General features: G+C 45.6%; 1 protein-coding gene across 3 annotated transcripts in view; it reads right to left on the bottom strand.

Annotated features, from left to right (window-relative positions):
- Positions 1-27,627, bottom strand: part of itpr2 (inositol 1,4,5-trisphosphate receptor, type 2) — a 295,275-nt gene that overhangs the window by 233,355 nt on the left and 34,293 nt on the right. For all 3 annotated transcript variants that reach the window (XM_068004673.1, XM_068004674.1, XM_068004675.1), the window contains exon 2: positions 15,820-15,890. In XM_068004673.1, the coding sequence (XP_067860774.1) occupies positions 15,820-15,890 (71 nt within the window). The remainder of the gene's footprint in view (positions 1-15,819; positions 15,891-27,627) is intronic.

Genomic DNA, 27,627 nt, shown 5'->3' with positions numbered 1-27,627 from the left:
TGCATGTAGAATTATAAATTGTACTAATTCTCATCACAAGCTATACATTCAGAATGTTTTATTTTTTTTATTGGATTTTTTCAGTGAATGAAAGATGATTCACACAGAAACAAATATCTTTCATGCAACAAGCTACATTTTGCACTATGGGAATAAATCTCAGTACTATCTATTCAATTATCACACACAACTAGAGCCAAGATTGTAACGCTACTTGCTACTTTAAAAAATGAAAGTAGTGTTACATTTTGGTAGTATTTATTATTAATCCTTTTAACAGAACGGCCTTGTAAAGTGTTGCTGATATGAAGCTTTTGTTGAATTAGAACAGAAGATTCCAGTTAACGCAAGATTAAATCCCAAAAGCAAAATGAAAGCAAATTTATTTTATATGCTCCTCCTGCACTATGTGGGAAGTCATGGACACTACCAGTGATCCTGGCGACCGTGTGTGCAGGAAGTGTGTCCAGCTGCAGCTACTGGCTAACCGCATTTCGGAGCTGGAGCTGCGGGTGGATTCACTGTGGAGCATCCGCGATGCTGACACTATCGTGGATAGCACGTTCAGTGAGGTGGTCACACCACAGGTAAAGATTACGCAGGCAGAAAGGAAATGGGTGACCGTCAGGCAGAGTAAAAGGACTAGGCAGGTAGAGCAGGAGTCCCCTGGGGCCATCTCCCTCTCAAACAGATATACCGCTTTGGATACTGTTGGGGGAGATGGCTTATCAGGGGAATGCAGCAAGAGCCAGGTTCGGGGCACCACGGGTGGCTCTGCTGCACAGGAGGGGAGGAAGAAGAGTGGCAGGGCTATAGTGATAGGGGATTCAATTGTAAGGGGAACAGATAGACGATTCTGCGGCTGCAAACGTGACTCCAGGATGGTATGTTGCCTCCCTGGTGCTAGGGTCAAGGATGTCACAGAGCGTCTGCAGGGCATTCTGGAGGGGGAGGGTGAACAGCCAGTAGTCGTGGTCCATATCGGTACCAACGATATAGGTTAAAAAAAGGGATGAGGTCCTGCAAAGTGAATTTAAGGAGTTAGGAGACAAATTAAAAAGCAGGACCTCAAAGATAGTGATCTCAGGATTACTACCAGTGCCACATGCTAGTGAGTATAGGAACAGGAGAATAGACCAGATGAATGCGTGGCTGCAGAGATGGTGTAGGAGGGAGGGATTTAGATACCTGGGACATTGGGACCAGTTCTGGGGAAGGTGGGACCTGTATAAGCGGGACGGGTTACACCCGAGCAGGACCGGGACCAATGTCCTCGCGGGGGTGTTTGCTCGTGCTCTTGGGGAAGGTTTCAACTAGAGTGGCAGGGGGATGGGAACCTGAGCAGGGAGTCAGAAGGGAGTAAAGTTGAGAGCAGCAAGAGAGGGGAAGACCCAGGGGAAATTTACGATACAAATAGTACAAACAGTTGTTCAAGAACAAGTGAAAGGGAAAAGCATAGAGCAGGAGAAAGAAAGTGAACTGTAGGCACTAAAGATAAAGTGAAAACTAGAAGGCGTAAGGCGATTAACCCAGCATCAAAGCTGAAGGTCAGGCTAGGGTATGTGGCCCAACTAAGAGTTCTATATACAAATGCACAGAGTATAAGGAATAAATTAAATGAACTACAGGTTCAAATTCAAATTGGAGGGTATGACATGATAGCTATCACTGAGACATGGCTGCAGGATGGTCAGGATTGGGAACTAAATATACCAGGTTATAAGGTCTACAGGAGAGATAGGGAAAATGGAAGAGGGGAAGGAGTAGCCTTAGTGATTAGAGATGAAATCAATTCAATGATAAAGGAGGATATAACGAGAGGTAAGCAGCCAACAGAGACCTTATGGGTTGAATTGAGAAATAGGAAAGGATCTAAGATTATAGTGGGAGTTGTGTATAGGAGCCCTGGCAGCAGCTCTGAAGTGCTAGATTGTATAAATGCAGAGATTAGACAAGCGTGTAAGAAAGGCATAGTGGTCTTAATGGGGGACTTTAACCTTCACATAGATTGGGGAAAGCAGACTAGCAACTGTCAGAAAGGTGGTGAATTTCTTGAATGTGTCCGGGATAGTTTTCTACAGCAGTATGTCCTAGAGGCAACAAGGGGGCAAGCCATACTAGATTTAGTAATGAGTAATGAACCAGATTTAGTTAACAGCTTAACTGTGCGTGAACATCTATCCCAATAGCGATCATAACATGATCGAGTTCAAAGTAGTGTTTGAAAGGGAAAAAAGTGAATCAGCTGCTAAGATTCTAGACTTGGGTAAGGCCGACTTCAATGGGATGAGACAGAGACTGTCCACAGTAAACTGGGCAATTCTGTTAATGGGTAAAACGACTGATGATCAGTGGGAAATGTTTAAAGAAACATTTAACGTGATATAGAATCGGTTTATATCCCTGAGGGGCAAGAACTCTACTTGCCAAAAAAAACAGCCATGGACAACTAAAGAGGTAAGGGACAGTATAAGACATAAGGAAAGGGCATACAAAAAGGCAAAAAATGGCACAGATCCTGGCGAATGGGAAAGATCCAAAGATCAACAAAGGGTCACAAAACAGATAGTAAGAGCTACAAAAAGAGAGTATGAAAAGAAACTTGCAAGGGATATCAAAACCAAATACGAAGAACTTTTATAGTTATATTAGGAAAAAGAGGGTGGTCAAGAGCAGTGTTGGTCCCTTAAAAACTGAAAGTGGGGATACTGTCATCGACAATGGGGAAATGGTGGACATGTTGAACAATTACTTTGCGTCAGTATTTACAGTAGAAAAAGAGGATAGCATGCCGGAAATCCCAAGAAAACTAATATTGAATCGGGGACAGGGACTCAATAAAATTAACATAAATAAAGCAACAGTAATGAAGAAAGTAAAAGCACTAAAGAGTGACAAATCCCCAGGACCAGATGGTTTCCATCCCAAGGTTTTAAAGGAAGTAGGTGAGCACATTGCAGATGCCCTAACTATAATCTTTCAAAGTTCCCTAGATTCAGGAACTGTCCCTCGAGATTGGAAAATTGCACACGTCACTCCGCTTTTTAAGAAAGGAGAGAGAGGGAAACCGGGAAATTATAAACCAGTCAGTCTAACATCTGTTGTGGGGAAAATGCTGGAGTGTATAATTAAGGATAGGGTGACTGAACACCTCGAGAATTTTCAGTTAATCCGAGAGAGCCAACATGGATTTGTGAAAGGTAGGTCGTGCCTGACAAACCTGATTGAATTTTTTGAAGAGGTGACTAAAGTAGTGGTCAGGGGAATGTCAATGGATGTTATTTATATGGACTTCCAGAAGGCATTTGATAAGATGCCACATAAGAGACTGTTAGCTAAGATAGAAGCCCATGGAATCGAGGGAAAAGTACGGACTTGGTTAGGAAGTTGGCTGAGCGAAAGGCGACAGAGAGTAGGGATAATGGGTAGGTACTCACATTGGCAGGATGTGACTAGTGGAGTCCCGCAGGGATCTGTCTTGGGGCCTCAATTATTCACAATATTTTTAACGACTTAGATGAAGGCATAGAAAGTCTCATATATAGGTTTGCCGATGAAACAAAGATAGGTGGCATTGTAAGCAGTGTAGATGAAAACATAAAATTACAAAGCGATATTGATAGATTAGGCGAATGAGCAAAACTGTGGCAAATGGAATTCAATGTAGGCAAATGTGAGGTCATCCGCTTTGGATCAAAAAAGGATAGAACAGGGTACTTTCTAAATGGTAAAAAGTTAAAAACAGTGGATGTCCAAAGGGACTTAGGGGTTCAGGTACATCGATTATTGAAGTGTCATGAACAGGTGCAGAAAATAATCAATAAGGCTAATGGAATGCTGGCCTTTATATCTAGAGGACTAGAGTACAAGGGGGCAGAAGTTATGCTGCAGCTATAAAAAACCCTGGTTAGACCGCACCTGGAGTACTGTGAGCAGTTCTGGGCACCGCACCTTCGGAAGGACATATTGGCCTTGGAGGGAGTGCAGCGTAGGTTTACTAGAATGATACCCGGACTTCAAGGAGAGATTACACAAATTGGGGTTGTATTCTCTAGAGTTTCAAAGGTTAAGGGGTGATCTGATTGAAGTTTATAAGATATTAAGGGGAACAGATAGGGTGGATAGAAAGAAACTATTTCCGCTGGTTGGGGATTCTAGGAGTAGGGGGCACAGTCTAAAAATTAGAGCCAGACCTTTCAGGAGTGAGATTAGAAAACATTTCTACACACAAAGGGTGGTAGAAGTTTGGAGCTCTCTTCCGCAAATGGCAATTGATACTAGCTCAATTGCTAAATTTAAATCTGAGATAGATAGCTTTTTGGCAACCAAAGGTATTAAGGGATATGGGTCAAAGGCAGTATATGGAGTTAGATCACAGATCAGTCATGATCTTATCAAATGGCAGAGCAGGCACGAGGGGCTGAATGGCCTACTCCTGTTCCTATGTTCCTACAAGGAGGCTGACATATTTCCAATATAACGAAACTGAACCGAAATCCAAACTCCAGACACCTACTAAAGACCGTTTGCATTTAACAGGTTGTGGAACAGCCTCAAATCCAAATAAGTTATTCTCAGAATTCAACAAAAGCAAGACTTGCTTCAAAATGAATGGCTGTCGCCCTTTTTAAACTTAGGTTTCAACAAGTCAGAAAATGTGATCCTTTGCGGAAAAATACCATTCAACTAGAATATCTCCAAAAACTCTCACTGTTTTATGTATTGTTTTAATCTGAAAATTTATTTTTATACATTAAAATATATCACATTTACTTTTGCAGGAAGCACTGTGTAAATTATTAATAGGCACAGGCCACAAAACACAAGAACCGTTAATAGAAAACTGTAGGTGCGGGTAGTTTAGCCGTCTGAAATGATGGTCTCGTGCGATTACCAGTTGTTGTTCAGTTTAAAGTGTATTATGTAATTCATACACTGTACAATACCTCAGTCACATGTTACACAATTCTCAGAGATTGTCACAATTCAATCTCTCCCCGATACATCCGACAGGTTTTATATTATTTGCTGGACAAGGAAGCCAACACAGACAGCTTAATACAACACAGTGCCATTTGGACAAAGCCAGTCACTTGTCTGGAGATGGTTGTGCTTGCCATTGTCAGCCGTGGTTCAGTGGGTACATTCTTGCCTCTTAAATCAGCAGTTAGTGGGTTCAAGTCCAACTCCAGAGACTTGAGCATGTAATCCAGGCTTCAGTGCAGTACTGAGGGAGAGCTGCACTATCAGAGGTGCTGTCTTTCAGATGAAACATTAAACCAAAACCCTGTCTGCCCTCTCAGGTGGACTTAAAAGATCCCATGGCACTATTTGAAGATGAGCAGGGGAGTTCTCCCTGGTGTCCTGGTCAATATTTATCCCTCAACCAACATAACTAAAAACCGATTATCTGGTCATTTATTTTATTGCTGTTTGTGGAACCTGGTTCTGTGCAAATTGGCTTCAGCGTTTCCTACATTACAACAGCGACTATACTTCAACAAAGTACTTCATTGGCTGTAATGTGCTTTGTGACCTCCCGAGATTGTGGAAGGCTGTATATGAAATGCAAGTCTTTCTATCTTTGTCACAAGCCCAAAAGACACTAATTTCTTGATCACTGGGTCCTCAAAGGGTGACCTGCTCAGTTCTCAAGAGGGCGATCAATGCTCGGTGCCATCTGATGAAGCTTAATTCCAAACAAGGCTATTGTCGTTGATTGGGACAACAACCTTGTACATTTCCAGTCCAGAAGGGGCTGCTTTGACTATGGATCAAGTCTTCCTTTGTGATCATGTAGCATCAGCCAATGACTTAGACACCTGAGCAATATGGCTACGATCAGGTCTTAGGTTTACCAGTTTTTGACGAACGTTGGAAGAGGCAGCTCGGTTCCTGGAGATCTTCGACACCCTCTCTCCAGACACAAGTCGGCATTCAGTCCGCAGGTCCTTGGAAGGTGCTCCGCTGTTGATGTACTGACGGGAGAAAGCTTCCTTAAGGGCCTACCACTCACTCTGAGAGCCTGGAAGAAACCCCTCTTCTACATTTTTGTCACCATAATAACATTGCCCAGGAGGTACAGTCACATGCAGCTCTCCTACTGAGCTTGAAACAAGCATGGCACCTTTGAAAAACAAGCTATGTCATAAGAACATAAGAAAGAGGAGCAGCAGTAGGCTATTCAGCCCCTCGAACCTGCTCCACCATTCAATAAGACCATGGCTGATCTTCTACCTCAACTCCACTTTCCTGCCTATCCCCATATCCCTTGATTCCCTAGAGTCCAAAAATCTATCGATCTCAGTCTTGATTATATTCAACGACTGAGCATCCACAGCCCTCTGGGGTAGAGAATTCCAAAGATTTGCAACACACTGAGTGAAGAAATTTTTCCTTATCTGACTCCTAAATGCCCTCTAGTTCTAGACTCTCCAGTCAGGGGAAACAGCCTCTCAACATCTACTCTGTCACACCCTCTAATAATTTTATACATTTCAATGAGATCACCTCTCATTCTTCTAAACTCCAGAAAATATAGGGCCCATTCTACTCAATCTCTCCTCATAGGATGACCCTCTCATCCCAGGAATAAATCTAGTGAACCTTCATTGCGCCCCCACTAAGGCAAGTATATCCTTCCTTAGGTAAGGAGGCTGGGTGTGGTCTCACCAGAGCCCTATATAATTGCAGCAAGACCTCCTTACTTTTATACTCCAACCCCCTTGCAATAAAGGCTAACAAACCATTTGCCTTCCTAATTGCTTGCTGTAGCTCCAACTTTGTGATTCGTGTACGCCCAAATCCCTCTGACTACCAACATTTCTTAGTCTCTCACCTTTTAAAAAATATTCTGCTTTTCTATTCTTCCTACCAAAGTGGATAATTTCACATTTCCCCACATAATACTCCATCTGCCATCTTCTCGCCCACTCACTTAATCTGTCTATATCCCTTTGCAGACTCTTTGGGCTCGATTTTAGGATCACGTTTCCGGCGGGTTCCCAGCGGGGTGGCCCCGAAAATCCCGATATCCGGTCATGTGACCGGATCGCGACGAAATCCCGGCCACTTCCGGGTACCGCGCTGACGTGCGGGGCTGCGGGCGCAAGCCCCGCTGGTGGGAATCCCGCAGGCAATTAAAGCCAGCGGGGTTCCACTTGAGAGTACTTACCTTGCTCGTTGTAGTCAGTTAATGAGCTGAAGCAGCTGTCAAAAGAGGAAGTGTGGGATTTTAGCTTCAACGCAGTCAGTTTCCCACACTGGGGGAAACAGTCTCCCTCCAACCAGGCGTGTTGCAGCCAGCAGCCTGTGGCAGGTGCCAAGGTGCGCTCCACGGGGGAGAGCCCTCACCCACGCAGGAGGCCACCGCGTCACATAGGGCAACCCCTGCCCTCCACCACCCCCCGCCAAGCCAGAGGACAGACCGACACGAAACCGCAGCCCCAGTCCGAGGAACCACACACCGACCCTGCACAACCCCTCAGACCAACACCTGCCAGTTGGGTGGTGTGTGGAGACCCTCGGAGGACGAAGAGCATGACCAGTACCAGCAGCCTCGCAGTCCACGCCGTCTGCCGCAGAGACGTGGATCCCCCCAACACAGTGTTGTTGCACGCCCACCTGCACAGCAGGAGGGAGGGCTACCGCAGAGAGAGACGCGTCGCAGAGGGCACTACCCTCGCCACAGGGTCCACAGACCGAGGCGCAGCTCCCCGGACCTCTCCGAGCAGCAGTGCACAGGGAGGCGCAGATTCGCTCGACATGTAGTCGTGGAGATCTGCAGCCTCTTTAATGCCGAGCTGCTCCTGGCTGGCCCCAGCACCAACTGCTTACCTGTCGCTGGCAAAGTCACCACTGCCCTCCACACCTTCTCCTCCGCATCCTTCCAGGGTGCAGCCGGCTACACCGCCGATGTCTCTCAGTCGTCTGCGCGGACGAGCCCTGCAAATACACCTGCACCTACTCTGCAGTAACACAATGGGTGGCATCAGTGGTGGGTCCTCATAGTGATACCCAGGAGCGGGCATTATTGGACACAACGGACAGGATTCGCGGAGAAATGGCAGTGGTGGTGTCAATATAATGTGTGCTGTTTGTGGCTCTGAAATTCAATATGGGTAACACCCATGACAAACCCTCAGACACCCTTGTGCACCCCCTTCATGCTGACGAGACGTTTGCCTTACGCTGCCTACTGCACATATGTGATGCATGCCCTGTGGCTGCAGCACAGGTGGTGGCAGGTTGAGTGAGGCTGGCCGTGAGGGAGATGCACGAGAGGGTGAGTATGGGATGGAGCAATGAGATTGTATGAGGATTGGGTTGCGTGTTAGTGGCGGGGTGAGTACTGGCGAGGTGAGTAGGTGGAGGTAAGATGAGGATGGGGTGTGAGTGGGTATGAAGGGTGATGTGACAGAATAGTGTTGGCGGTGCCGAAGGAGATGTGGGGTGGGGGCAGTGTTGTGGCAGACGGAGTGTAGGGGAAAGACTTCGTGTTCTCACTGCGGCTGAACTACTGCGGTCATTGCAGCGCCTCCTGCACTGTATGCAGGTGGGCGATATGTTGGTGGCGCAGGTGACCCCCTCTGCCACCTCGAGCCAGGCCTTCTTGGTGGCAGAGGCAGGCTGCTTCCTCCCGCCCGCCGGGGGGGGAAGATCTCTGTCCTCCCCCTCCTCCTCACCCCATCTGATGATACCTGGGGTGAGGCATCATTAAACTGGGAGCAGCCTTCCCCCTGGGCTGCTCCATGCTGCAATTTGTCCCATTGGTTGCAGCATCTGTCAGTGGAGGACTGCCCCTTTAACTAGAGAGCCTCCAGCTGACAGATCGTACTGCGCATGCGCAGCCCGACCGACGCGCAGGCCAGCGCCGTGGACCCCGGAGGAGCAGGTAATTGATTCCTATTAGTGGGTTGCCTGCTACGATCGCATGGACAACCCACTAATTTCGCCGAGCGTGTTGACCACGCTCCCGGAGGACCACCCGCTGGGAACCCGCAGGCCTGCTAAATTCGAGCCCTTTGTGTCCTCCTCCCAGCTTACTTTCCCACCTAACTTTGTATCATCAGCAAACTTGAATACATTACACTCGGTCCCCCCACCTAAGACATTGATATAGATTGTAAACAGCTGGGGCCAAGCACTGATCTTTGCGACGCCCCACATCCCAAGAAAAAAGCCCACTAGCAAGAACCGTGCCCCAAGTATACTTGTTACATTGCTGCCTATATGATGTTAGTATCGGTGTGCACTTGTTTATTTGAGGCAAAGAGGCAGTGTACCTATTACATCAAGTAACCTCGTCAATGCAATGCTGGTCAGATCAGTCAATTACAAAAACAAAACTACTGCAAAACAAGATGTACCAAAACCAAAAGTCTACATTCCACTGACAGAAGGGTCGAGAACCAGAGGGCACAGATTTAAGATCATTGACAAAAGAACCAGAGGGGAGATGAGGAGAGATTTTTTGACGCATTGAGTTGCAGCTACACATTTTTCTCCTATCTTTGAGAAGGCGGACTGAAAAATATTCTAATATTTAGTTAGAAACCAACAAACTAGTTTATTTTATTTGTATTACATGAATGAACATAAAATAGTCTTTTAGTGAAATGTGGTTATCTCTTGTCCCTCCTCGTGACCTGGAAAATAACAAATATGCCACTCTTTCCCTGGCAAAAGAACCAGGGGGCATGAGGAGAATTTCTTTTTCGCAGCGAGTTGTTATGATCTGGAATGCACTGCCTGAAAGGGTGGTGGAAGCAGATTCAATAGTAACTTTCAAAAGGGAACTGGATAAATACTTGAAAAGGAAATATTTGCAGGGCTATGGAGAAAGAGCGGGGGAGTGGGACTAATTGGATAGCTCTTTCAAAGAGCTGGCACAGGCATGATGGGCCAAACGGCCTCTTCTGTGCTGTATGATTCTGTGATTTGATTTATTGCCTCAAGTCCTCCTTGGCCTCGTACTGCTGCCTTTCAATTGTACTTCCCGATATTGTTATTTTTGTGGTACTTGTCAGCTGGATATCATTGTTCCTGTGCGATGAGTCATTCCTTTCTGATTAATAATCTCAATCTTTTGATTTGGAACAAACATGTTGTCACTGGTCTTAAATTGCTTGGATTGACAATCCTTGAGAAAGACTCAAAGCACTGAACCAGAATATCCTGGAAGAAAGTCAAACAGCCAAGGTAAGAACAGGGTGGAGAATACAATCTGTCATCAGTAATCCTCAGCCTATTAAGAAATGCCAGTACAAATTTGATTTCTACTCTCCAGTCAAGCTAAAATAAAGCAGGCTATTCAACCGTGAGACACCACAGCCAAGACCGGTCACGTGCACACATGGAAAGCAATCAGGATCAGGCACGCTGGTAGATCTATTTATAAAACCTTCTGTCCCAGTAGTACGAAATGCTATGCCAAAATCCCACCTTGGCTAAGATCAGCTAACTCAACACAAGTTGGGAGTGGGATAAAAAAAGTGGAAACTTTCTGGGCCTGTAGGCCTCAGTCCCAAGCAGGTGTTCACCTACCCAAACTTCTCGTTTGTTTTTAAATTTTGATCTCAGCAGTTGCTAAATTTTATCCCACAAAATGCAATTAAAAAAAAGAAATTTATATAGCACCTTTCACTACATCCCAAAGTGCCTTACAGCCAATTAAGTACTTTTCAAGTGTTGTCACTGTTATAATGTAGGAAAAACAGCAGCCATATTGCACACAGCAAGGTCCCCCAAACAGCAGTGTGATGTTGTTTGAGGAATAAATATTGGCCAGAACACCAGGAAGAACTCTCGTGCGCTTCTTCAAATAGTGACATGCGATCTTTTACAGCCGCATGAGAGGGCAGACAGGGCCTTGGTTTAACGTCTTATCCGAAGGACGGCACCTTCTGCAGTGCAGCACTGGAGTGTCAGCCTAGATTTTTGTGCTCAAGTCTCTGGAGTGGGGATTGAACCCACAATCTTCTGACTGAGGTAATCGTGCTACCACTGAGCCACAGCTGACACTCAATACTTCAGTTACCTATTTACCAATTTCACTCTCAATCATTAATGTTAACAGCTGAAATGGTGACAACAACCCGAAATGCAAATACGCAGGAGACAACAAGGCTTTGGTGCATGCCACAAAATGCCTGATGCACTTGCCACAAAGGATAAGTTCTCCTCTTTATCATTCACACTCAGTAGGCAGGCAACACCTTTTCAAAACAAAAGAATGAAAAATATTGGGCCGGATTTTCCTCCGAAAATAATGGCGAGGCTAAAGGGCCTCATGTTATTTCTGTGCAGCAACTTCGGTGACCGCACATGCGCAGTCAAACAGAGAAATCCGGGAGCTGCTGTACCAGATGCCCTGCTCTTCCATAAACTCTGCGAGAGCGACATCTCGTCGGCTGGCACTCTGTTCACACGAATAGAACAGCGTGAAGTTCCTGCCCTTTTTTTTTATTCGTTCACGGGATGTGGGCGTCGCTGGCGAGGCCGGCATTTATTGCCCATCCCTAATTGCCCTTGAGAAGGTGGTGGTGAGCCGCCTTCTTGAATCGCTGCAGTCCGTGTGGTGAAGGTTCTCCCTGACCTGATGGATATGAACTAATTTCACCGAGAAACGGTATGTCAAGTTATTTAAGTCCAAGCACACTTTTAACGGGGTGGTAAATCTTAATGACTGCCAGACAACCTCTCTGGCACTGAAAATAACTTTTACATGTGTGGAGTCTCATTCCTTCAGATTTTAACTGTTTCTTTTATCTTTGTCTCTTAATTCAATACCCTCTCTTTATTTCACTTTCTGTACCTGATTTGACATTGAATTCACCACTCTAATTTATATTTCTTGGTTTTGACTCTTTGCTGCTCATCAAATGCTTTAATCTGAGTGGTTAGGGGGATAAGCGGTTGCTAGCCCCGTTCACACAGGTCCCAGATGCCCTGTAGGGGCCACCATTTTGGATTCAACACCCGGCGAGAGGAACTTGCCATGAAAAAAAACAAGAAACGTTTATGGGTAACTGCAAGTCTAACGAGCTTCGGGCCCCGTTTGTTCACCACTCAGAGCAAAATCCGGGCCATTAATTTTATTTTTAAAATTCTACATGCTTTTATCACAAAGTACAGATGAGGGAGGCAATTTGGCCCATTCACCCTAACATAGAAACCAACAGTGCCTCCTTCCCACTCACCTCTAGAATTACATCAGAATTTTTCCCCTCCACTAGCCTACCTGGAACTCCATTCCATCGAATCCTGCACATTAACCAATAATCAAGTACACATAAGTTAGTTCTTCCCATCTAAAACTATGTCACAAAGCCTGTAATCACAGACATTGAAAGACAACCCAACACACCTGTGCTGGCTCTTTGAAAGAGCAATCCATTTAGTCTCATTCCCCTACCTTTTCAACAACAACTTGCATTTATATAGCACCTTTAATATAGTAAAATGTCCCAAGACGCTTCACAAGAGTGTAATCAGACAAAAAAAAAATTGACACCAAGCCAAAGGAGGAGACATTAGGACAGGTGACCAAAGCTCGGTCAAAGAGATAGGTTTTAAGTAGGGTCTTAAAGGATGAGAGAGATGTAGAGAGGCTTAGGGAGGAAATTCCAAAGCTTAGAGCCTAGACGGCTGAAGGCACGGCCACCTATTGCAGGATGAAAAAATGGGAGGGAAAATATTTATGATTGGCTCCCAGGGTTATTGCCGAGGAGTCCTCTTTTATGCAAAATGGCAGATTTTTCTAACCTAGAAGACACATGCTGTAGGAATTTCTTCGGTGGGTTCCACAATTGGCCACCGTAACTCCAGCAGTAATCCTGGATATACCACGTTCACAAGTTGACCAGGAGAACCACCAAGGACATTCCCGATGGTGCTTTCTCCTTCACCCACATGGGTTTCTTTGATGCAGATTGTCTCCTTTTTCTAATGCCTTCCCCCCCTTTCCTTTGTCTTTTTTTTGGTTCTCCTTTAGTTTTTTTTAATGGATTTCCAACGTGTTGCGTTTTGGTGCATATACTTGGGATTTGTTTAGATTTGGAGACAGAGTTGAAACTTCTCGTTATTTATTCTCGAGTGGTGGTTTTATTGCCATTGTTACAATTATAGCCACTTCCCAAAGACCTTTATTTCCGCTCATCGCAGAGGTTAGCTTCCAAAGCAAGCCCATACTCCCTCCGAGCTGAGACTTGACATTATATGCTAAATAGCAGAGATAGCGTTGCCAGAAGAACAATGAATTCTTTTACCGTTGGGATATGCATGGACAATAAAAAGTCCTAACACCGTGTGTTCCAGACTTCTCCAAATTGGCAGATAACAGACCATATAATTCAGGCTACAAACTACTAAATTGCATTTATTAAAAAAGATTACAAAGAAGCAAGCATGCATGAGCATGAACGCTATGCTTAATTTTATGCCATCTGCTGCAAAACAATACAAATTCTGAGGTCATAACCATTTCCTTCAAACAAGACCTCAGAGTTATGATGACCTATTAACTCCCAGCTCAGAGTAACAGTGAAATAGGAAACCGTAGAACATGGGACAGCAACCTGGAGAGATATGTTACATTACAGGTGTCAGCAAGGCTCAGTGGTAGCACTCTTACCTCTGAATCAGAAGGTTGTGGGTTCAAGTCCCACTCCAGAGGCCCGAGCACATAATCCAGGCTGGCACTTCAGTGCAGTACTGAGGGAGTGCTGCATTGTCATATGTGCCGTCTTTCAGATAAGACATTAAACAGAGACCCTGTCTGCCATCTCAGGTGGATGTAAAAGATTCCTCAGCACTACTTCGAAGAGTAAGGGAGTTCTCCCCAGTGTTCTGGCCAGAATTTATCCCTCATCCAACACCTAAAAACAGATTATCTGGTCATTATCACATTGCTGTTTGTGGGACCTTGCTGTGTGCAAATTGGCTGCCATGTTTCCTACATTACAAAAGTACTTCATTGGCTGTAAGCCACTTTGGAACGTCCTGAGGCCTTGAAAGGCGCTATATAAATGCAAGTTCTTTCTTTCCATAATCAAACATCATGAAATGTAGGCAGCGAGAAGAGGTGACTGAGCCCCCCCTATCAATGACTATTTTAACAAGATTTAAAAACAAGCTTAACAAATGAATAAATAAAACTGAAACGAAGGTAACAGCAAACGGGTGGGTCTTGTGTCTGAAGAAGCAGCTTTTTGTTTTCTCCAGTTGCCTGAAAAAAAGGGACTTGAAACAACTAAAACTTCCAGAATCCAGCCCAATCCAAAACAGTCACCTGGTTACCACTAGCCAATGAGCAGCAGCTACCACAGAACAGTCATTTCGAGGACCAATGGGCACTGGCTAACCACGGGCCAATGACAAATGAGATTTTGTCAGTCACGTCCCACCCTCGAACCAAACAGCTCCCTCAAAAGCAACACCACAGCAACAATCAAGCCGTTTGCAACACACAATTTGTTGTTTTCATTCTGCAGATTAAAATGCAGAGAGGAACACTTAAACTATTCTGCAGAAGTACAATTACAAGGACAGAGCTGCAACAATGTATTTGGGGAACCTAGTTCCAGGCTACATTCCAACAGAATCTAGTTCAATAATCACCATTGTCAAGGACAAAGTAATGCTGAATAGCAATTCCAAAATGTGCAGCCTGGTCCCCGGTATAGTGATGGAGCATTTCGATATGGATTCTGAGACGCTGTCTGAAATTAAAGAGACACTGCCTGGAATTAAAACAAGTGAACAAGTGGGAGTAGAGTAGGCAGTGGTTGTGGTATTGAGATGGTGAGTTCAAATCCCACCAGGGCACATTATGAAGCTGAATTTAATACATCTGGCAATTAGGGGCTGGCACCAGAAACAATAACCATGAAAGCTGCTGGACTGTCATTAAATATACAACTTTAAAATAAAAGAACTTCCATTTATAAAGCACCTTTCATGACCTCCCACTTTACAGCCAATGAAGTACTTCTGAAGTGTAGTTACTGTTGTAATGTAGAAAACACAGCAGTCAATTCATGCACAGCAATGTCCCACAAACAGCAATGTGATAACGACCACATAATTTGTTTTAGTGGTGTTGGTTGAGGGATTAATGTTGGTCAGGACACAAGGGAGAACTCCCCTATTCTTCTTCTTCTTCAAAATATTACCATGTCCATCTAAGATGGCAGACAGGGTCTCGGTTTAACATATCCAAAAGATGGCACCTCTGACAGTGCAGCACTTCCTCAGCGCTGATCTGAAATGTCAGCCTGGATGATGTACTCAAATCTCTGGAGTGGGACTTGAACCCACAACCTTCTGACTCAGAGGCCAGAGTGCTACCACTGAGCCACAGCTGACACCTGTAGATTTTTAAAAAACGGTTGTCTTATGCCATGGAACCTGTCACCCCCAACCCAGTCTGGGCCTACAGCTGAATCCAGTCCCACACGGTGTGTGTGATTCTTAATGTCCTCAGGGCAGCAAGGGTTGGGCAATAAACAGGGCCTTGCCAGTGTCACCCACATCCTGAGAACCTGCATTTCAATTGTGGCCTGTACAGGTGTAATGTCTGTCCTTCAAATTCTTTAAGCATTATGTGTGTTTAATATAGACACCAATCTCTTAGTGTAACTTTCTTCCTTCTGCAGATTTTGAACGAGTAACAAAAAAAAATATCAGCACATTGAATTCTAGGATGAAAAGCATTTTATTCAGACCTTAACATCTGGTCTATAATGGAAACATGTCAAGGACCTGAGCATGGAAATATTGTTATATTTGAAGGGAAATCCCCTGACCCGATTACCTTACCTCTGAATTTCTTCGGCGGATTGGTCAGCTCGCCAGCTTCTGGCTGAACCACACATCTGTCATCCACTAATCTGTAAGAGAAAGGCACTTCAGTCAGTCGAGACACAGCCGTGTGAGTTTATTCTTGACTTTTCAGCCTAAGAACAAATGTTTACAAGAGTCAGGATAAGATTACATTTGCTACACAAAACAATAAGGTGCATTAGAGCGATGAAATACATTCAAAAAAAAAATCAAGATGTTTTAATGATCAAGTACACAGACAGATTAATATTGGATCGCAATGCAATATTTATTCTGCATCCTCTGATGCTATTCTTGTAGCAAGAAGGTTATTTGACATGGGAAAGTAAAACTCTCAATCCCTGACACGTGGCACACACAGGGCAGTGCCCAAACATACTGGAGCTTCACCAACATCATCGCGACAACACATGTTAAGAACTTGCACGAAAAGAAAGTTTCCAAACTTGGTGCTTCCTTTTATACAGGAACCGTTCAGCCCATTGAATCCACTCAATCCCACATGTTTTTCTATAGCCCTTATTACTCTTATTTCCCAAGTATTAGGAGACAGCCATGGCTCAGAGTGGTAGCCCTCTCCCCTCTGAGTGCAGAAGGTTGTGTGGTTCAAGCCCCTCTCCAGGGAGGAGTGTCAGTACTGAGGGAGGGCTGTGGCTGCACTGTTGGAGATGCTGTCTTTCAGATGAGACTTTAAGTCGAGTCCCTGTCTGCCCTCTCGGGTGGATATAAAAGATCCCATGGTACTATTGCGAAGAAGAGCAGGGGAGTTCTCCCCGGTGTCCTAGCAAATATTTATCCCTCAACCAACATCACCAAAACAGATGATCTGGTCATTATCACGTTGCCTTTTGCAAGATCTTGCTGTGTGCAAATTGGCTGCTGCGTTTCCCTACATTACAATATTGACTACACTTCAAAACTATTTCGTTGGCTGCAAAGCACATTGGGATATCATGAGGTCATGAAAGGCGCTATAAAAATGCAAATCTTTCCTTCTTTCTATCTATGTCCCTTTCAAACACCTCACTTGATTCTGCATCCATGGTTTTTCAGGGCAGTGCACTCCGTGTTCTCGCACTGCACATGAAGACATTTTTTCCGCTTTCACTTTCATCGATCTGATTTCAAGAATATTTTCCTTGTTCAAGACTCACTTAAAAGGGAAAGTTGTACCTCCGTATACCTCGTTAGGATTCCCTTCAATATTTTAATATTCTCAATCAGGTTACCCCTTCGAACCTCCACAACTCTGGGGAATATAAACCAGGTTTAGCCAGTCTCTAATCGTGGCCACACCCCTTCATCCCAGGTTTCTACGTAATTGTTGCTGAATTTTCCCCAGGTTGATACATCCTTCCGAAACCGGGGGGAGAGACAGCCCAAATGAGGTTCAGCTAGTGCTCTGTCTAACTTGCTTTTAAATTCTACAGTCCTTAAAATTCGCAGACCACAATCGTGGCAATTACACCGGGGTTGTGCCCATCGGTGCCCTCTATTACTCCCCCTACTGGATTTCATAGGCAGAGGAGTAGGCCATTCAGCCCCTCGAGCCTGTTCCGCCATTCAATTAGATCATGGTTGATCTGCACCTCAACCCCGTTTACCCGCCTTTGTTCCATATCCCTTGATACCCTCACCCAACAAAAATAAATTGATCTCAGTCTTGAAAGCTCCAATTGACCCCGAGCATCCACAGCCTTTTGGAGAGAGAGTTCCAGATTTCCACTACCCTTTGTGTGAAAAAATGCTTCCTGATTTCACCCCTGAACGGCCTGGCTCTAATTTTAAGATTATGTCCCCTTGTTCTTGATTCCCGGGTCAGAGGAAATGGTTTCTCCCTATCTACCCTATCAAAGCCTTTTATCATTTTGAACACCTCGATCAGATCACCCCTTATTCTTCTACATTCAAGGGAACACAAGCCTAGTCTGTGCAATCTGTCCTCATAATTTAACCTTTTTAGCCCCGGTGTCATTCTGGTGATTCTGTGCTTCACCCCCTCCGAGGTAAGTATATCCTTCCTGAGGTGCGGTGCCCAGATGGGGTCTGACCATGGCTCTGTATAACTTCCTCAAATTGTATCCCAGTCCTCTATATCGCAGCGTCAGTTGGAGGGCACCTCATTCGCATGGGCCCAGCGGGTGCCCGCATCACCATGGGCACATCACCAGCACCCACCTGCCCCATGTTGCCAGAAAATATGGTGCGTGTTTAGCACGGGGGGGGGGGAGAAGAGGAGACCTTGCTTCCTCCCAACCCCCTCATGCCCAAGACCCTCCTGCAACTCCTCCTTGATCCCTTTGGTGTAAGGAGGTCAATGCAAATATTTTTTTTTTGAACACACAACTCAATTTTCTTCGGGGGTCCAGGCCACTTCCCCTTGCTTGGACTGTCCCTCTACCCGGTGCGGCCCACTTGCGCCAATCTTTAGGCCTCAGTGTAGACACCAGGCCTGGTGATTTGGTACCAAAATATTATAGGGAAAATGCCACTGAAACCAGTTTGCTGTGGTGTTGTGTGATACACCTCTCGGGTGATGCTCTTGATTCATTCCCTCAGGTTGCCCTCACCACCATCAGTGGGAGATCTGTACCTACCAGTACTTCACCTAGAGTTATGTAGCTCAAAATGCTCTCTCCGTACACAACCAACATTTGGCTGAATTATTGAATACTGTAGCCTAGTCGTTATGGGATGGACTTGCAACCCAGAAGTTGTGAGATCAAATCGTACCATGGCAAATTTTGGAAACTGAATTCATTATATCAGGTGAATTGTGGGTACCAGAAGAAAATCGCCATGAAAGCTGCCGGATTGTCGTAAAACCCCAAATGGTTCACTAATGCCCTTCAGGAAATGAAACCTGCCGTCCTTACCAGGTCTGGCCTATATGTAACTCTAGTCTCACACTACACAGTTGACTCTTAATGCCCTCAGGGCCACTAGGGATGGTCAATAAATGTGGCCTTGCCAGCGTTGACCACCTCCTGAGAACAAATATTTTAAAAATCTATGGCTTTAAGTGTTCAAGTGGACACAGCACTAAAATTTCATATGCCACCATTATGCTTCACTAAAATCTTAACGATAACATTAGTAGATGAGATTGGACAAAGATTTTCATGTCCAAAAAAAATTCCTCCTCCCCCCCGTCACCTCCATGTTCAATTGGATCATGGAACATAATACCATCACCACTTCTTACAAGTGAAATCCCACAGAGAGGCTCCAATGTACTGGGATGTCCCTTCTAGAATTTACAAATTGTTTTAAAAATCCAAGTTCTGTTTCCATCAATTATTACTCTTTCACTCCTTTCAACCTTGGTGATATCTTGCACTTTGGCCCTCTGCCTTGGTTTCACTAGAATAATAACACAAAAAGTACACCTTATATTTCAGGAACTTTTTGTTTGTTTCTTATTAATGTGTAATGGAACCAAAATTACCCAACAAAATGGGCCTCTTCACTCATAAAATGCAGAGGCCTCAGGCTTTCTCATTCATCCAGTGGCCTGAACCAGTTTTGAGTTTCACATTGTATAATCGCTACATGCTCAGCTCCAATATCCATTGCTAATGTCACGTTGTTACACTGCAGTGCACTGCAAACCTGAAAGTCGAGCTGCCTGTGTCAGACTGCAGTCTGCTTAACCCTTCCTTTCTAAGTACGCCACTGAGACAACTAGCACTATCTGATATAGATTGATTGCTAAATTCACATCAAATGTTACAATGTATTTATAAAATGAATATAAAATGCACATTAAAAGCCAAACTTGTCTGAAAATGTAGAAAGCAGCACGGCATCAGTTACATTTGTTGGTACCCTGTAATATAAGTCAGCGTCAATGTGATCTCCTGGACGAGTTTCGATCGCCTAAAGGGGTCAGAGAGGAATTTTCCAGGTCTTTTTTCCCCTAATTGGCCTCGGTTTTTAATCTGTTTCTTCCCAGGATATCACATGGCTTCCAGGTGGGGTGGAGAGTGGCAACATATCGTGAGGCATAAGACATCACACTACAGGGGAGCGGCTGGTTGGAGTAGGCCTTTTGCTGCTCGTCGTTTTCATATGTCCGTCATTTTCGCATGTCTGGGGAACCCCAGATGACCTCAATAGCATTTTGAACCAAAACCTTATCACAGATTGTGTTTGCGGTACATTAATATTCTGTAGCTCAACCCATTCCTCTAATTTAGCTTTATTTGGCTTCATCGATTGCAGATAATCTACACTACAGAACGGTGCATTTTATGAGCTGTAAGAGGACGTCATGCTCCCAAATGATTAAAAGGAAGGGAATTGCTCTGGGGACAGGAGAATGCTCAGAAATTATGTTGTTCGATGACCTTGAGTTCTGTCGATGCAGGAATTTAGCTTTCCAACACGTGAACTGGCAAAAAAGGTTGCGGTTTCTTGGATATCAATCATAAAAGCACATTATTTTCCTTTGAACCTGCTATCTGCACTTGGTCTAAAGCTGTGTTGCTACCTAGTCACAGAGCAGTTCCAAGTATTGTTCATTGTATACTGTGGCGATAAGGTTCAAGGTCAGCATAGTTTACATTGCGGCACACTGCAGAAATGAAAGTCAAGCTACCTGGGGTCAGACTGCACTAGACTCAACCCTTTCGAAGTAGGTTGCTGTGTTGGTCCAGCGACGTCCGATAGAAATTGCCAACTACCCACAGTTGAGGCTACGGGGACACCGTTTTAACCACATGCACTAATCTTGGTAGAAAACACCTTACATAATACAGGTAAACGTACTTCACTCGTGTATATTTACAAACATCTCCCACCATTCAGTAACCAAGGAAGTAAAGCACTCACAACGATCAAAAAAAACACTCCCACACTCTGCTTTTCAACTTAACATTTTACTAACAAATGCACAAAAAGGTTAAAGTTCACGTGTATCCACCATGTGAATATGAGGATTGAGATCACAGGCCCAGCGATGGTGTCTATTACTCATTTTTATTTACTAATCAGAAATGCAATTAGCCACATCTGGATTCCCAATTAGCCACATGTGGCGAGTGACTAACGAACTGGACAACAATGCACTTGTGTTCCATACTGCATTGAGACAAATAGCGCATACTCTGCCCTGCCTATCAAACCCAGGAGTGAGCCTCTGTTCCAATGTTGATATTACCAAGTCTCCTCCAGAGTTCAATCTATACCAGAATCACTCTGGGAACTATGCAACATAAATAGGGATCACAAATAATATTAAAATCTTAATGGCCAACCTGATCCTATCATTTTACATAAGCCAACATAGTCAGACAGAGAAATGACCATTTAAAGAGAAATTCCCACGGCACGCATGTGGGTTTACAACAGTTTACAACATTGACTTTGGAGTAAATCCAAAGCCAGTACAATTGCAGATTTTAATTAATACAGTCCAGAGTTTGTTGAATGCATAGTTGTCATCCTTGGCTCACTGGTAGCACTGTTGCCTCTAAGTCAGGTCGTGGGTTCAAGCCCCATTCCAGAGCCTTGAGCACATAATCCAGGCTGACACTCCAATACAGTACTGAGGGAGTGCTGCACTGTCGGAGGTGCCATCTTTCAGTTGAGACATTAAACTGAGGTCCTGTCTGCCCCCTCAGGTGGATGTAAATATCCCTTGGGTGTTTTCAAAGAAGAGCAGAGGAGTTTTCCCCGGTGTCCTGGCCAATATTTATCCTTGAAGCAACATCACTAAAACAGATTATCTGGTCATTATCTCATTGTTGTTAGTGGGATCTTGCTGTGCATACATTGGCTGCCAATTTGGTATAGATTGAACTCTGGAGGAAACTATTCCCCGCACTACAACAATGACTACACTTCAAAAATACTTAATTGGCTGTGAAGCATTCTGGGACGTCCTGAGGTTGTGAAAAGCGCCATATAAATGCAGATTCTTTCTTTACATGTGAACTGTATCTCATAGTCCTTGCATATATTCAGTCATTTACTTCATCAACAACAGAGACTTTCCAAATTACTTCCTATGTTGATCACATTTATAGTGGGCATTGTTAGTGAGTCTCCAGGGGATGTGCCCGCTGTAAGGCAATCTGATGGACATTCTGCCAGAGAATTCAGATGAGGAAGACTTAACAATACTGTGCCCATTTTATATATCTATAGATGGTAGACCATTCATTGCTTTGTGACTCTTTTGTTGGATGGGCAAAAAATATTTAACTTCTTGTCATCACCTTAAAAAGAATGTACACAATCGGGTGCTCCACTTGCCTGGATGAGTGCAGCTCCAATAACACAAGAAGCGCGACACCATCCAGGACAAAGCAGCCCGCTTGATCGGCAGCCTATCCACCACCCTAAACATTCACTTCCTTCACCACCGGCGCACTGTGGCTGCAGTGTGTACTATCTACAGGATGCACTGCAGCAACTCGCCAAGGCTTCTTCGACAACACCTCCCAAACCCGTGACCTCCACCACCTAGAAGGACAAGGGCAGCAGGAATATGGGAACAACACCACCTGCACGTTCCCCTTCAAGTCACACACCATCCCGACTTAGCCATATGTCGCCGTTCCTTCATTGTCACTGGGTCAAAATCCTGGAACTCCCTTCCTAACAGCACTGTGGGAGAACCTTCACCACACGGACTGCAGTGGTTCAAGAAGGCGGCTCACCACCACTTTCTCAAGGGCAACTAGGGGTGGGCAATAAATGCCGGCCTCGCCAGCGATGTCTACATCCAGAGAATGAATTTTAAAAAGTGTTAAATGGCAGCACTGGGAAGAGAGAATTTTTTTTATTTAGTACATCCATAGTCTCAAAAGGTTAGAGTAAAGCTTCTCCTGCACTGCCCCAGCAATCTACAGTGCATCATCTGCTGTGAATTCAAAGTAGTTGTTAGCACTAAAAAGAAAGAAATCGGAACCATCCACTAATTCCAGTTAAAGAACAAAAACATAGAAATTTAGAGCCAAATAAATTTTGAATAATCGGATAATTCAAATGAAGCGAGTTTGAATTAAGAGGAGTTGACTGTGTTCACACTGACCATTCTTTGGGGCCTCTCTGACTGAGGCTGCGACGTAATCATCAATTTGGATTGTGGCTAATATACCTGCTGTGGACTCACACCCAGTCACGACTGGCCTGCAACTGACCAAACACATTTCTTGTAGGACTAGGGTTGCCAATCTTCCCGGATTGCCCGGGAGTCTCCCAGAATTGATGATTGACCTCTCGGGTGCTGCAACTGGTGACCCGGGAGAGAAGATACTTTGTTTGTGGAGATTGCGCCTGCATAGCCCGGAATCTCCATTCCCGCTACAGAAAATGTGAAACTATTTTTTTTCCAAAAAGTTCAATGTCTCTTAAGTATTTCCAAAAAGGGAAAACCAATTGACTGACAATCCAAAACAGCCAATTGCAACTGTAACAGCCAACAGCAATCCAATGTCATCATTACTAGCCAATCAGCACTGGAACGAAGAGGGACTAACGATTGGGGGGGAGGGGGGAGTTCTAACAAATTGTCAAGTTATCAACCCCCGTGCCCCCACAAACAGAAATCCAGGAAGTGGAAGGTATTTCAAATGGCCCGATATGTTTAAAGCTTCAAATTGTGTTTCATCCCAAATGTAACATTTTTAGAAAGCTGTTAAATTACAACATAGAAACTCTCCTCATCTCCTATCGAACCAGCCTGTGACTGGGACATGGTGCACACACTGTGGGCTCGATTTTCGCACCCGCAATCGGGTGCGTTCGTGGCGGGGGGGGCTGCGAGAATCTGGGATTCCAGGGGCGGGTCTGGAGCCCGGCTCCAACCCGCCCACTTCCGGGTTCCCCAGTGATGCGTTCACATGCGCGCGCAGCCCCCGCATGTGGGACTCCCGCCGGCAATTAAAGCAGGCAGGGTGCCACTTAAAGTACTTAAACAGGTATTTCAGGTCGTTTACAGACCTGATTCACCTGATATTTTCGGAGGGATGGGATTTTGCAATGAACTGAGACTGTTTCCCGTACTGGGGGAAACACTCCCAGTTCAAATGGACGTGTTGCAGCCATCAGCCTGTGACAGCTGCAAAGGTCCATTTGACAGGTTGGTGGGGGGAGACCCTCACTCATTGCAGGAGGCCACTCTGTCACTTTGCACAAAGTTTGGCCTCCACCACCCTCCCCCTAACAATAAAATTCACAAACTTGCACACTTACCCTGGTGTCCAGACACATGTACCTACCTTGCGGACCCCCTCAAATGTACATCTTCAGGATGGGGGCCGCTGTAGCTGCAGTCATGACCTCCTCAGAGGGCGAATAGCATCACCAGCCTCGCCAGCCACGCCGTCCACCTCTGACACGTGGAGCTCCACAACACAGTGCTGTGACACATCCACCTGCACAGCAGGAGGGAGGGCAACTGCAGAAGAGATGCATCGCAGAGGGCACTACCCTCGCCACAGGGTCCACAGACCGAGGCTCAGCTTCCTGGACCTCTCTGAGCAGCAGTGCACACGGAGGCTCAGAGTCACTCGACATGTAGTCGTGGACATCTGCAGCCCCCTTCATGCCGAGCTGCTCCTGGCTGGCCCGAGCACCATCTTCTCACCTGTCACTGTCAAAGTCACCACTGCCCTCAACAACTTCTCCTCCGCATCCTTCCAGGGTGCAACCGGGGACATCGCCGACGTCTCTCAGTCGTCTGCACAAAAGAGCCCTGAAAATACACCTACACCCACTCTGCAGTGACACAATGGGTGGCATCAGTTGTGGGTCTTCATAGTGATCCTCAGGAAAGGGCATTATTGCACAAACCAGACAAAATTCGCAAAGATGTGGCAGTAGTGGTGCCAATATAATATGTAATGTGAGTTGATCAGAAATTAAATATAGGTAAACACCATGACAAACCCTCAAACACCCTTGTGCATCCCCTTCATGCTCACGACACGTTTGCCTTACGCTTCCTACTGCACAAATGTGATGCATACCCTGTGGCTGCAGCACAGGTAGTAGCAGGTTGAGTGAGGCTGACCGTGAAAGAGATGCATGAGTGGGTGAGTATGAGATAGAGCCATGAGATTGAGTGGTAGTGGCGGGATGAGTACTGGCGAGGTGAGTAACTGCAGGTAAGATGAGGATGAGCTTTGAGTGGGTGTGAGGGGTGATGTGACAGAGTAGTGTTGGCAGTGCAGAAGGAGATGTGGGGTGGGGGCGGTGATGTGGCAGACGGAGGGGAGGGGAATGAGTAAGTGTACTCACTTCGGCTGACCTACTTAGGTCACTGAAGTGCCTCCTGCACTGTATGCAGGTGCGCGATATGTTGGTGGTGCTGGTGACCTCCTCTGCCACCTCGAGCCAGGCCTTCTTGGTGGCAGAGGCAGGCTGCTTCCTCCCGCCCGCCGGGGGGGTGGGGGGGGGAAGATCTCTGTCCTCCCCCTCCTCCTCACCCCATCCAATGATACCTGGAGTGAGGCATCATTAAACCTGGGAGCAGCCTTCCCCCTGGGCTGCTCCATGCTGTAATTTTTCCTATTTCCTGCAGCATCAGTCAGTGGTGGACTGCCCCTTTAAATAGGGCTCCTCCAGCTGACAGACCTTGCTGCGCAGTCCGCCCGCCGCGCAGCTTACCAGCGCGAAACCCGGAAGCACAGGTAAGTGGCTCCAATTAGCCTGCGATTCTGTGCTGAGCACACTGATTTCACCGGGCGCGTTACCCACGCGCCCAGTCGACCCCCCGCTGTGAACCCACCGCCCTGTTAATATCGAGGCCTGTGTGTTCCACTCCTCTTCCCTATATATTTGTTAAACAAAGTATACAAGTTTTGAAATTCCAGTGGTGCACGAGGGTTTTTGAAATTGTCACGTCGGCGAGTGTCAGGTGAATAACCCTCCAGGGATACATCCAACCAGAGTTGGCAACCCTATGTAGGACGCTAACACCAGGAAGAGAAAGAGTCAATCTGGGCTGGATTGAAATGCAGCTTCCACCAGTACTATCCTATTCTATATCTACCCTTAACCAAACTTGTGACGATAATTAACATTTTTGCCATTATTCTTTCCCTAGTCCTTCCACAACAGCCACATGGAGAACATTTGTAGACATGGATGTCCCCATGACAAACCATTTTGCTCGGGTTAGCCAATATTCAAGAAATTATAAACCTAATCACAAGACAAAGTTGGATCACCGGACATGAAATGTGAAATACGTCCACCGTCTGGTTGAGAATGCAACTCCATTAAGTGACAGCTCATCGGACAAGTTTTCCTTCCACCATAAACTTTTGTATGCAGCATAAGTCTCCTTGTACAGTGAGGATTCCCCATGGCTCCTATCCACAATGTTAGTAACAGTCGTGAAGAAATCTCAAAACAATATACCTGCAGTCCCTTTGCCTCCATCGGGATTCTTCTCCTACACAATTCTCAATGCGAATATGGATAGATGTGGGCGAGGCCACATTTATTGCCCATCCCTACTTGCCCTTGAGAAGGAGGTGTTGGCCTACTCCTTGAAACGTTGCAGACCTTGTGCTGATGGTGCTCCTACAATGGTGTTAAGTAGGGAATTCCAGGCTACTGACCAGTGACAATGAAGGAACAGTGATATACATGTGTGATTTGGAGGGGAACTTGGAGATGATGTTCCCACGACTTTACTGCTCTTGTCCTTCTCCGTAACATAGGCCACATGGGAGGGAGGTGCTGTCCAAGTAACCTTGGTGAGTTGCCACAATACCTCCTGTAGACAGTACCTACTGCAGCCACAGTGCACTGATGATGATGGGGGTGCATACTGAGTCCAATGGCAGGGCACTAATCAAGCAAACGGCTCTGATCTGGATGGTGCCAAGCTTCTTGACTATTGGTTCAACTGCACCAATCCAGTTAAGTGATGAGTATTCCAATCCGAGCCTGGTCGATGGTGGGGAGGCTGAGAGGTCAGGAGGTGAGCCGCTTGTCTCAGAGTACGCAGCCTCTGCCCTGCTCTTATAGTCATGGTGTTGATATGGCTGGTCTGGTTAAGCTTCTGGACAATGGTGAGCCCTAAGTTGAAGGTGGGGGACTCATCAATGGTGGTCCTGTTGAAGGTCAGGCGATGGTAAATGCCTGGCAATTAATTGGCGCAAATGTTACCTGCCACTTGTCAACCCAAGCCTGGATGTTGACCAGGTCCTGCTGTAGGTTGGCATGGGCTGCTTCCTTATCGGAGGAGTTGTTAATGGAGCTGAACAATGTGGAAGTGAACAATCCACTCCTGACCTTATGATATCTGAGGATTTTCAATGGCCAGGAAATCTTGAACTTTCATTGTACCATAGGAAAGGGAAAGAAAGGATATGTATTTCTATAACGCCTTTCAAAACCTCTTGACATCCTAAATCACTTTATAGCCAATGAAGTACTTTTTGAAGTGTTGTCACTGTTGTAGTGTAGGAACCGCGGCAGACAATTTGCACACAGCAAGATCCCACAAACAGCAATGTGATAATAACCAGATTGTCTGTTTTTAGTGATATTGTTTGAGGGATAAGTATTGGTTAGGATACCAGGGAGAACTCCCCTACTCTTCTTCAAATAGTGCCGTGGGATCGTTTACGTCCACCTGAGAGGGCAGATGGGGTTTAACGTCTCATCCAAAAGATGGCACCTCTGACAGTGCAGCACTCCCTCAGTTCTACACTGAGGTGTCAGCCCGGATTATGTGCTCAAGTGTCCAGAATGGGGCTTCACCCCACGACCTCCTGAGTCAGAGGCGAGAGTGCTACCAACTGAGCCAAGGCTGAGTAC

This window comes from Heptranchias perlo, chromosome 24 (genome assembly GCF_035084215.1).
Source record: "Heptranchias perlo isolate sHepPer1 chromosome 24, sHepPer1.hap1, whole genome shotgun sequence".
Classification (NCBI taxonomy): domain Eukaryota; kingdom Metazoa; phylum Chordata; class Chondrichthyes; order Hexanchiformes; family Hexanchidae; genus Heptranchias; species Heptranchias perlo.
Note: the sequence above shows the minus strand (reverse complement) of the source record. Positions and strands in the feature narration are given on the sequence as shown.